The following is an 11,675-nucleotide window of genomic DNA, read 5'->3' as shown; positions in this document are numbered from 1 at the left end:
GGAGAGTGGGATAGTGTGGAAGGGGGGGGGGGGGAGAGAGAGAGAGAGAGAGAGAGACAGAGAGAGAGAGGAGAGAGAGAGAGAGAAAGAGAGCTGAAGAGAGAGCAAGAGAGACAGAGGGTGATTCAATGTGTTTTTGTAAGCATGTTAGTCATGAGTTCACTGACAAGTTTTATTTTCTTTCGAAGCAGAGAATAAAAGAGCTTTAGTACTTGAATCCCTTGATGTCTCCTTGGCTTAATCGTCTCTCAAAACATTCTTCTCCCCGGATCCAGTCAGACTGTCCTAACTGAGTTTTGTAATTGCTCTCCAGAGCGTCCCTCTCCATTAAGCTCTGGACCAGGAGTGAGTGGTGTACTGGTTCCCGAGTTCCCAGTGCACACATATCGGCACACACTGACGGCCATGCCTCAAAGATACTCCCACCAGAGGAGGAAAGCCAGCACAGCTGCTGCAAGGAGAATGGAGAGGAGAAGAAGGGACCAATGCAACACTAAGAACAGCAACCCAAACAGCAGCCATAACCACCGTTCGAAGAAGATCGCCATGCTCTCCAGGTATCAAAAGCAACAACTTGGCACAATAGTGCTATTGACCTCTCTTGATATCTGCTAACTTTATTCTGACTCTGAGTTTTCTGACTCTCTCAAGGTCCTTGATTCTGTGTCACTCTAAAACCAACGAGGACTGCCCCAGTCTTGAAGGGAAGGAGGTCGGTAGGACAGTGATGTCAGAGGAGAGAAGGACATGGCGTTTAGGCTGGAGAACAGACGTGGCCACTGAGGATAAAACAGGATGTAGGAATGTAGAAATCGAACAGTGGAGGATGCGGCAGTCAACCCCGAACACAAGTGGAGGCACAGTAGCTGACAGACAATTGCTTCACACCACCCCTTTGAGTGAAAATAAAAAGAGCTTGCGGAGATCTTTTAGCATCAAGGTATGAATGCAGGGGTTTCACTCAACATCCTTGTCACAATCGAAGCACAAAAATATGTCGTGAGAAAGAGATGTTTCCTAAATTGCTTCAAAGCATTAGAACCACATAAATAGCCTCGAGCACATACAGTACAATTGGGACCAGAGGTACAGTATGCGGTCAATGAATATTTTATAGTTTCCTTTATATACTACCACAACGGATTTTCAATATATCATTGGGTATTTGCATCCATTTTAAGCACAGTCCAATGAATTTTGAGGGGACAATCGACTCACAAGAGATTTAATTTAATTTAATTATTGTGCTCCATTTCATTGTTACCTGGGGCAACCTGAGCGGTCCATGCTGGAATGATCACCAGTCAATCCTTCACTCACGGGAACACCTGTGGGCATTATAGTGTCTTCATGGAGATATATTATGTTCACTTCGGATATCATAACTGATTGAGGGAAGGAGCCTACATGCTGAGTAAGTCTCTGCATAATTGAAGCACATTGTTGCGACAAACATATGAAATGCAGTTGATGGCTATGAGTCGTGTAATTCACTTGAGTTCTGGCAACCTGAGCCGCCTATGTCACTAGTGGACAAAACACAAATGATCACAATTTGGCCGGTTCGGTCAAACATGGTCAAGTCAATGTTGGCCTATTGGCAACATAAAAATCCTTTATCCCTAATCAATTCTTACCAAATATGCCTCATTTTATTTGTGTCACAGATCTCTATTCGATGATATGCTCTGTTTAAACTTCATTTGGAACAAACCTTCATCATGTAATGTGTTATAGTCTCATGTTTTGGACAGGTGTGATAATCGTTTGGCCACCGTGTGTGTGTCTCATGTTGTTCACCGCGGTCCAAAGAATGCTCAGGGAGTTTGTGTGAGTGCTGAGTAGCATGGAAAATTAGATTGAACATTACTTGAGTGCCTCATGAACACAACGTGGCTATATCTCAATGTACCATGCATTCCTGCTTTCATATCTGCCTTCCGACTTCTGATGGTACACATAATTCCACCGCGCAACCTCAAATGGACCATGGTCATGTGACCAACACATTCAAAATAAATGTCTACACATCATGGTTTTTAAACTCAAATTAGAGTTTTGCATGTTTTCCACAAGTTATTAATAACATAACCCTTTTTAGGTCTTTTATTGATTCTCCTCTATTTATATTTCTATTTGCCAACTTTCATTGCTTCATGACTGTAATCTATTTTGTATTCATGAAGCACGTAAAACAAATTTGCACGTGCAATGAAATCTTTCACATGTGCTACAGTTATTACTCACAAAGTTACAATAAATCAACATTGGAAAAAATATTGCATAAAGTCTAAAGATGAAAGTGTGGACTCTGCTGCCAATTGCTGATCACATGCTGATGTTGGTATGCTTGTAGTTTGTGGGTTGCAACTGGTCTGAAGGTCAAATATTCAGACAAACACAGCGTTTATTGTTTCTTGCTTTACACAGCGAGGCCTTACATTCCACTAAAGTCCACAGCTTATCAGTAAACAGTAATGCAGAAAAAGATGACTGAACAATTAAACATTTGTGCTGTGTAAGATTGAAACTCAGAACCTCTTGCTGTGTTCAGCTCTGCTCACTGTCTAAGACAGGGGTCACCAACGTGGTGAGGACCACACCAATAGCCCGCCAGTGCTAGGATTGTGATTTGCTAGTAGAAATTATGATTTAAAAATGCAAACACTGGCTATATTGTGAGAGATCTTTAAGATGATCAGAGCCTGAAAACTTAAATAAATCATTAAGCATTAAAAATAAAAATGCAATTTGTACAGATGTTATTTCAGACGTGTATCGATTTGGTCACCCTTCACACAATCAGTACACATGAAGTAACTCTCTCTCTCAAAAAGGTTGGTGATCCCTGGTCTAAGACATACTATAGCTATGTGAGGTACAGTACTTGTGCACAGACGTGGAGTGGCCAGCATTTCTTCAAATTGTTAGCCCAGAAGGGCGTGCCCGTAAGGGAAGTGAATATGAATAGGAAATTAGCCAGCTAATGATCTTTAAATAAGGTTTATGAATTATGAAACCTCTGCCATTAGCCTCTCCCACAGCATCATGCATGGATGCCTTTTTGGGGGGATCAGGAGGGCCAGATGAGTGAAAGGGCGTATGTAATTGTCATAAGACATGAAAAAAACCCACTCTTTTTGGAATGTGTCACACTGTGGACATCAAGCACGTCTTATCCTGAAATAAACAATTTCAATCTACAGGTGGCCCGGTAATCAAGTGGTTAGCACGCCGACTTCACAGTGCAGAGGTGCAGGGTTCGTTTCTGGCTCCGGCCTCCCTGTGTGGAGTTTGCATGTTCTTCCCGTGCCTGCGTGGGTTTTCTCTGGGTATTCCTGTTTCCTCCCACATTACAAAAGCATGCATGGCAAGCTGATTGAACACTTGAAATTGTCCCTAGGTGTGAGTGTGAGCATGGATGGTTGTTCGTCTCTGTTTGCCTTGCAATTGGCTGGCAACCGGTTCAGGGTGTCCCCTGCCTACTGCCCGGAGACAACTGGGATAGGCTCCAGCATTCCCTTGTGAGGATGAAGCGGACAGGTAAATGAAATTTCAACATAAATTTTTCTGCAAAGTCTCCCTTCAGTATAGACTTAGAAACATAATTTTTTTAAAATGATCACCCGCTGTCCGGAATGTAAACAAATCAATTGCAAAAAGGTCCTAGGCAATTTGTCTAAATTATGTTTTTGGCTGCAAGTCATTTCACCACAATAAAGGGTAAATAGTGTAGGAGTCGGAATTACACAATAATATGCTTCCATGAAACTTTGTAAAGGGGTGGCAGCACCGTTTCAATTTAACGATTACATCTTGATGAGGACCTTGAGAATTTGAGTTATTATGTCAACACTGGAACCGGCCACCCCCCAGAGTCATAATGGCATCGCCTGTCTGTTCATCATCCTCTGTAGAATGTAACCTGTTAAAACCTCTGGCTCTTCTCTGTGCACTTATAAATTGCACTAATTATTTTCTTTGTCCTTGACTGTGATCCCAATAACTTGCAGGTAGATGCTGTCAGAGTCATAAAGCTTGCTTTATCTCCTTGCCTCAAAGATTCATTTCGGGTTATGGTTGTTTATTCTCTCTTTTTCTGACTCTGTTTATCTGTGTTTTGTAGGACAGCAGTATTTGGAAGATGTGTGTCGCCACAAGGCCAACGGAGGACGTGTGTATCCCACAAATGGCAGATAATTGCGGCCTAACAGAACACAACCACAGTAATGCGGAGCCAAGAATGAATGGAGCGGATTCAAAAAGGTACAAAACTATGTGTGCTGGACAAAGCTGTCAAGTTTAACCCTTTCATGCACCCTGTATCCTGATAACATGGTAAGCTGTTCACTGTAGTCACAGCTGTCCCAAAAAGGGTTAATTGAGCACATTTTACTTTGTCACGCAAAACACCTCCCACTCAGTTGACCACATTGGAAAATATGAGCGTTTGAAATACTAAATAAAATACACATGCACTGTATTTGATACTTTGATATGCTGTGTGATCATCTAATAATGAGGCATTCCCATACCCTGCTTTATCTAGAGCAGTGGTTCTTAACCTTGTTAGAGGTACTGAACCCAACCCGTTTATCTGCACATTAATCGAACCCTTCATTAGTGATAAATAAAACTATGATTTTTATGAATTCAACACATAAAAAATGCATTTATTAAAAACTGAAAAAAGGAAATAATATTTCAAGACATAAGTATATGTTTTTTTAATTGTGCACAAAATGAACCGTGCATGACGCACTATCACGACAGTCACACTTTGACGACTGAGCAAACTAAATTTCCCGCAGCACAAATTGGATAAGCAATTGTAATGTGACTATCTGCAGCCAATGATGGCCAGGTGGGCGTGTCATAACTAATTGACGTGTTGAGTCGGGTGTGTCTTAACCTCCATTGCAGAGGCTCCGTTGAACTCCTGGGACCAATTCACCGAACCCTTAGGGTTCAATCGAACCCAGGTTAAGAACCACTGATCTTGAGAGAACAATTTTTTTTAAAAAAAAGTACACATTCTGTCTTTGCAAATAAAAGGATGCTTGGTTTTCATTTACGTAGGTAGTTGATTGTCATCTGCAGAGGTTTACACCTGCACTGAGAATTATTTCTTAGATTTTGTACTGGTTAAAATCTTCAAAGCAGCTCTCTGATGCAGTGATGTTACTGTCGTGAACAATAATAAAGAAATTGTCATGCCAGAAAAAAATGAGCAAACCTAGGGGAAGCAGAGGACTATCGCTATTAGAAGTTTACTTGATTGGGACAAAGCATTTGAGTAAAAAAAAAATAATTTAAACAAAATAATCGAATTAAACAAGGAAGGCTGGTGGCTGAACAGGAAGTAGCAGGCACACCAATGGGCACCTGGGCAGCATGTAGCAAAACCTGAGAGAGACCTCCCAAAAAAGAAAAATTACATCACACAGGGCACACAGGGCAGGGATCAGGTGTGCCCTGATCCCTGCCACGTGCCAACACCATAAGAAGAAAGAAAAACAAACACACAAACAAACAAAAGCCAACAAGACATGAATTATGACCAAAACAGCAAATATCAAAATCCAAGAAACACAGATTGGTGCATCTTTGTTAAGCTATAGATAGAAAAACAAGACAAATAAAGCATGTAAGGTAAAGGTGTAAAAAGAGTACACTATTTAACATATCCAACATTTTTTTTTTTTTTGCTATTTAATTCTTGTGTTCGGAACCATCTTGTGTTCTTCGTTTTCTTTTTCCCTCAGAGGTTCCAACTTCCTGAGCCAAGAGGAGCTGGCACCTTTTAACGGACAGTGTTTAAGCAGCGGTGCGTGGATGGAGGAGGTTGGAGTGAAAAGCATACACACCAGAGCCCATCGAGAGGTAATAACACAGTATAATATCATAAGTAACATTTATTGGGTCATTTCTCTGCTTGAGATAAAATAGTCTACATCAGGGATGGGTGCGGGCCACAATTTTTCAGTCTTTCTACTGGGGAGCCACAAAGGACCATGCATTTCCTACCCAGATGGCTGACAAAAATGCAATTTTAAAGAGGGACAAAATATGTGCATAATGGCAAAATATGTGCTTTTAATTTCCAGTCAAACCTCGGTTTTCGTCCATAATCCGTTCCAGAAGGCTGTTCGAAAACCGAATTGTTCGAAAACCGAAAGCACGCTCTTTTTAAAAAAAAAAGTTTATTGAACACGTCTGCTCACAATGGTAAGCGACACGAGGAAGCGTCACTTCCTCGTGTAAGGAAGGCAAGAGGAGTCAAGTGGTGCATTAGAGTGCACTCAATTTGTTCGAGAACCGAAATTTGTTCGTCATCCGAGGCATAAAAAACTCGAAATTTTTGGTCGAAAACCAAATTGATCGAGAACCGAGACGTTCGAAAACCGAGGTTTGACTGTATGTCATTTTGAGAATACATTTTTCAAATTTTCAATGTATAAAAGATCCACTATTCTAACCAAACAACAAAGGGTTTGAAGCAAACAACAAAATAACCACAGACTCATTTCTGTTTCCAGCTCAAAGGGCTCTCTTGCATAAAACAAACAAACAAAAAAATACCATTCAAGGAGAGCACAAAACTGATGAACAAGAAACAGATGTAAATTTTTTTCACTCAAAATGTTAACATTACTGAGGTATAATGTTTGTCCAACTCACGCTGTAGTATTGGACAGAATAAGACCCAGTGAAGGCGCAGTGTTCACGTTGCTGCTCTATTCCAAATTTTTTGCCCATATGCGACATGTATCGGAATTTGTTTCATGCCGTATAAACAGAACAGGTCGACTGGTTACCACGCTGGCCTCACAGTGCAGAGGTGCAGGGTTCATTCAATGCTTTTGTTATCTGTTTGACCTGCTCCATATCATACTGGGAAAATTGTTCAACTGCTTCTTGTTGTCACATTCATTATAGCTAATTTCACCACCTGAAGACTCTCTCCATCAGAATATAATGACCAGAAGTCTACAACATCCATCTCTTATTACCACATCAGATGAGCTCTCATTATCTGCATCCATAGAGAAAGAACTTACCGCCAACAACAATCATATCAAGGTATACTATATACATTTCATCACCAAAGAGCTAATATTGCGACTACTGTATTTCATTTGCGTGTTTTTCGTTCATGTGTATTAATGCTCCTTTCTGTGTGTGTGTGTGTGTGTGTGTGTGTGTGTGTGTGTGTGTGTGTGTGCGTGCGTGCGTGCGTGCGTGCGTGCGCGCGCGCGCGCACGCGCGCGCGTGTCCAGATGCCTATTTCAGAGGTCAATGAAGAAAGTTGCCGTGACACAGAAAAATGTCACCCAAGTCCACAAGGACAGAAGAGCTGCAACAAAACGTACTCCAACTCACAGAGTGTGTATGAAGTTATGCTCTTTTGTATTTTAAGAGATGAACATGAACATGCGTTATTTACCAAGGGCAACAAACCACAAAGGAGTCATCCAGTTTTGGTGTGTGTATCACCTCGTAAGATTTTGAGGTTGGGGTACATCAAAACCACTTAAAATATGTATTCTAGCATTATTCAGACCAATGCTTTGCTCACACAAACATGTTACAATTCCTGACTAAGGTTGACTCAAAAAAAAAAAATAAAATAAAAAATCCTTTATGACCCAATACCTCCATTTTATGTGCGGTGTTTCATAGACCCAATACCTCCATTTTATGTGCGGTGTTTCAAACTTCAATGTCTGAAAATGTTTAAGTAAATTATGAATTGCACCTGGTAGGCATGAACATTTTATTATTATTATTATTATCATTATTATTGTGACCTGCTTTGAGAGAGCATTTCAAAGCAAACAGTATCTTGCATGGATTATAATTAGTATTGGGACAAATAATCAAATTAATTTTCATCCTTTGTAATGTATTCATGAGAATGATCACATTTTCAGATAATTTTAATGATGAGCAATGAGTGTTTTTTAAAATGAAAATACATTTTGGTAAACAACGTGCGAACGTGAAATAGTTCAATCAAAATGTTAATTTCAATATATTCACAAACCTCTAAGTGCATTTTTAAACAAAGGAAAATGATTTGAAGCTGCACTTTGAACTGATAATACCCCAAGGCTCTCACTAAGGCAAGTTCCTCTCACTGAGTTGCTCGAGAGCCATATCCTGCCTGTTTTAGGTCCCTCCCTACTCTAACACACCTGATTCAATTGTTCAGGCCTCGACAAAGCTTGATGATGAGCCTGTTTTTTCCCCCAACAAGAGCGTAAAATGTCACTTAATGATTGAAGGACGAGTATAAATTTAAACATGCGTTTTATAGATTAGTAGTGGTGTCACTTTCTGAGTGTGCAGGTAAATGCGGGCAGTTTTCCACTCAGTGACTGTGAATGTGTGTGTACATAGTTGTCTGTCTCAGTAAATATGCTCTGCCACTCACTGGCACTAACTTCCAAGTTGTAGTCTATTTTCTACCAGTATCTTACATGTTGTGTCCAGGCGTTCATCCTTATTGGATTGGGGATTTGGACAGCATCATTATGAAGAACCCTGACAGGTATATCAGTGACCCTCATGGGAGAAGTCCTTTATATGGGACCAGAACTTCCCTATCCCAGCAACTGGACTTTGTCCGCAATTCACTTCAGGTACTGGAACTTAAGTGACATTTTGTAAATGATGTCTAGTCAATAAATACCTACTTAATAAAACATAAGCCAGACATACTGTACTTCCTGTCATGAAACTCGATGACTCATGTCAAAGTAAGGACTGAAATGTGTTTGTGTGTTACTTTCCTCTTGCCTCCAGCCTGGTCGCTCTGTGCGCTCTTTGAGCTCTACCCATCTGGCCAATTCCTGCAGCAACACTCAAGCCTTTATAATCTGTCATATTGTATTGATGAAGGGTAATGGCAAGGTAGGAGCCATCAACACCTAACATGACACTGAAGCTCATATAATCTCTACTCCACACACAAAATTGTTGGTACCCCTCTGTTAAAGAAAAGAAAACCATACAGTGCTGACTGAAATAAGTTTGTGCATGTCAGAAAGGTCTCAGCTGCAAATTCATGGGTCCTCTCCTTGGTCAGCGCCCCAAAACACAATGCTAACTCTTGAATGGCTGATAACAAAACATCAACTATTCTGGAGAGCCCTTATCTAAATCATATTGAATTTCTAAGAAAGGAGTTGAAACATTCAGTCTGGAGAAGGCGTCCTTCAAATATGACACTGTTGGAACAGTTACATAAATCCCATTGTGATGTTGGTTGTCTCAAAAGGCTGTGACGAAAAAAATAAAAGGGTGTCTTTTTTTTTTTGTCAGAGCAAGTTTTATCTGTTACAGATGTTTCAGTTGGAACACAGTTCAACAATTCAAAAGTAGTTCCTTTCTCTGACATTGGGGAACATCGGACAATTGCAGTATTGTATGGCTTTCTATAGAATGACAGATTCGAACAAAATACCTTTCTTTCTTTGAAATTTGAAATGATACAATCGCAACGAATTGTGCTGTTATTTTCAGGGTCTGGGCTTCAGCATAGTCGGTGGGAGAGACAGCATCTGTGGACCAATGGGGATTTATGTCAAGACCATATTTCCTGGTGGAGCGGCGGCTGCTGATGGAAGGCTACAAGAGGGTGAGGGATATTTGTCTTGTGTCGAAAAGGGCTTCTCGTTTTTGCAAAGGAGTCCCATTCCTACGGCGGCAAAGTAAGTCCTTACCATGGTCTGTAAGTAATTTAACACTGCTAACATGGTAATTAAGTCTTAAGTACGGTAAATATTTGTCAGGACCCCAAAAAAATCTCGGCAATAAATATAAAACAGTCAAATGAAAAACAATAATTAGGACGGTGACTGAGCATGCGTTACTGTGCCGCATGACGATGTACTTTATTGTATGGTGCTGTGCAAATTTCATTGCGTGCTGTTCGGAACCTCGAAACCTGCCTGGATTGAGCCCCCCCCCCCACACACACACACACACACCTGTGCACCATCACTTTTAGACTGACAACCCCCAAATGAATAAGAGTAACACCATTTTTATACCTCTCTGTCATGTCTTTGTTTATCATAGTTGCTTGTTATTGCAATACTAGTGTAGCCTGGAACAAATTCCTTTTCCACACTTGGCCAATAAAGGGGATTCTGATTCTGATTGCTCCAGCTTGCATAAGAATGATCAAGCTGCAACAATGAATATTCGTAAAATATTGAAATAAATCTTTATGATATTGTGTGCAGGTGATGAGATCCTGGAGCTCAATGGGGAGTCCATGCACGGATTGTGTCATGACGATGCCCTAAACAAGTTCAAAGTAAGTCTGCCTGTGTGTTTGTCTAACTGCCAACTCACCTATGAATTATCCATCCATCCATCCATCCATCCATCCATCCATCCATCCATCCATCCATCCACCCATCCATGATATGATGGGTGATATCATGGTGCAGTTAAAGAAAAATGTGTATTTATGTTTTGAAAAAGGATGCACCCCCTTGGCCTTTTCTCTTTTTGCCCATGCTGTTATATTACAAACTCAAATTTTTAAATGCTTTTTAAATCAGAATTTTATTTGATGGATCTGCAGAAATTGTATCATAATAATAATAATTATAATAATAATGGGACAAAGAAATTAAAGTTTGGCATTTCCATATGTATTCCCCCACTTTGTTATGAAGCCCCTAGTCTGATGTAACCAGTTACTTTCAAATCTCATATAATTACTGAAATGAAGTCCACTTGTGTGTGTTCTTTCTGTTCATACACAACTTTTTTGAAATTCCCCAAAGGCTGCGACATCAAATCAATGTTTTACTGCTTACCAAACATAGGCATGAAAACCATGGAACTCTTCAGACAAGTCACGGACAGGGATGGGTCACAAAAAAATGTGAAATATTTGATGATCCCCAGGAGTGCCATCAAATCCATGACAGTCAAATGGAAATATGATGGCATCACAAAAAACCTGCAAAGACAGGGCTTCCCACCCAAAATTGAACCAGTTCCACAGCAGAGGCTGGAGTATCAGTCAATACGACCACAAGAGAGAGTGCATGCCATGTAGAGCTAAGATCGGTCCTAAAAAATCGAGCCCGACCCGAACCGGCCAGAGGGTATTTAAGCCCGACCCGGCTCGAGTCTGATCACTTAACTTGATTTGCAGGCCCGAGCCCGAAGCAAACCCGACATTTCATATTTTATTTGTGAGGACTTGGGAGGAGGAGGGGTGATTTCTGATAACAAAGCCTGTCTTTTGGAACGAAATCTAAGTTAAACAAGACTGTATAAACATTTACATTTTTTATATTTCTGTTTATGAAGAGGTTACATTAACCGACCATTTTCCATCATTGACGGATTTTTTTAAGAGTGGACGGGGAAAATTTAAGGCCGTTTTTCTCTGTCATTTTGACGGGTTGAAAATTGGGCCGTAAACCACCGCAGCGGTACGTCCTTAAGAGTGTAGCGCGGCACTTTAAGAGAGAGTAGCAGAGAGACAAAGACGAACAATGACGGTTGGATACTCGACAGAGACTGGAAGGAGTTCTTTGAATTGTCATTGCAAAAATTTAGTACAGTCCGTGTTGTGATGAGGCGACTTCTGTTTTTTTTTTTTTTTTTTTTTTTTTTTTTTTGCAACCCCGGCCCCCTCTGGC

At 40.5% G+C, this 11,675-nt stretch overlaps 1 protein-coding gene across 2 annotated transcripts in view; it reads left to right on the top strand.

The window, feature by feature from the left end:
- il16 (interleukin 16) overlaps positions 1-11,675 on the top strand; it is a 49,526-nt gene that overhangs the window by 6,846 nt on the left and 31,005 nt on the right. For both annotated transcript variants that reach the window (XM_019874041.1, XM_019874040.1), the window contains exons 3-12: positions 314-557; positions 652-940; positions 4,127-4,266; positions 5,766-5,883; positions 6,940-7,083; positions 7,281-7,386; positions 8,497-8,645; positions 8,809-8,916; positions 9,529-9,643; positions 10,254-10,327. In XM_019874041.1, coding sequence (XP_019729600.1) covers positions 406-557; positions 652-940; positions 4,127-4,266; positions 5,766-5,883; positions 6,940-7,083; positions 7,281-7,386; positions 8,497-8,645; positions 8,809-8,916; positions 9,529-9,643; positions 10,254-10,327 — 1,395 coding nt within the window. In that variant the 5' untranslated portion in view covers positions 314-405. The remainder of the gene's footprint in view (positions 1-313; positions 558-651; positions 941-4,126; positions 4,267-5,765; positions 5,884-6,939; positions 7,084-7,280; positions 7,387-8,496; positions 8,646-8,808; positions 8,917-9,528; positions 9,644-10,253; positions 10,328-11,675) is intronic.

This window comes from Hippocampus comes, unplaced genomic scaffold (genome assembly GCF_001891065.2).
Source record: "Hippocampus comes isolate QL1 unplaced genomic scaffold, H_comes_QL1_v1.1 scaffold499, whole genome shotgun sequence".
In the NCBI taxonomy this organism is placed as follows: domain Eukaryota; kingdom Metazoa; phylum Chordata; class Actinopteri; order Syngnathiformes; family Syngnathidae; genus Hippocampus; species Hippocampus comes.
The sequence above is the reverse complement of the archived record's forward strand: the minus strand, read 5'-3'. Positions and strand labels throughout refer to the sequence as shown.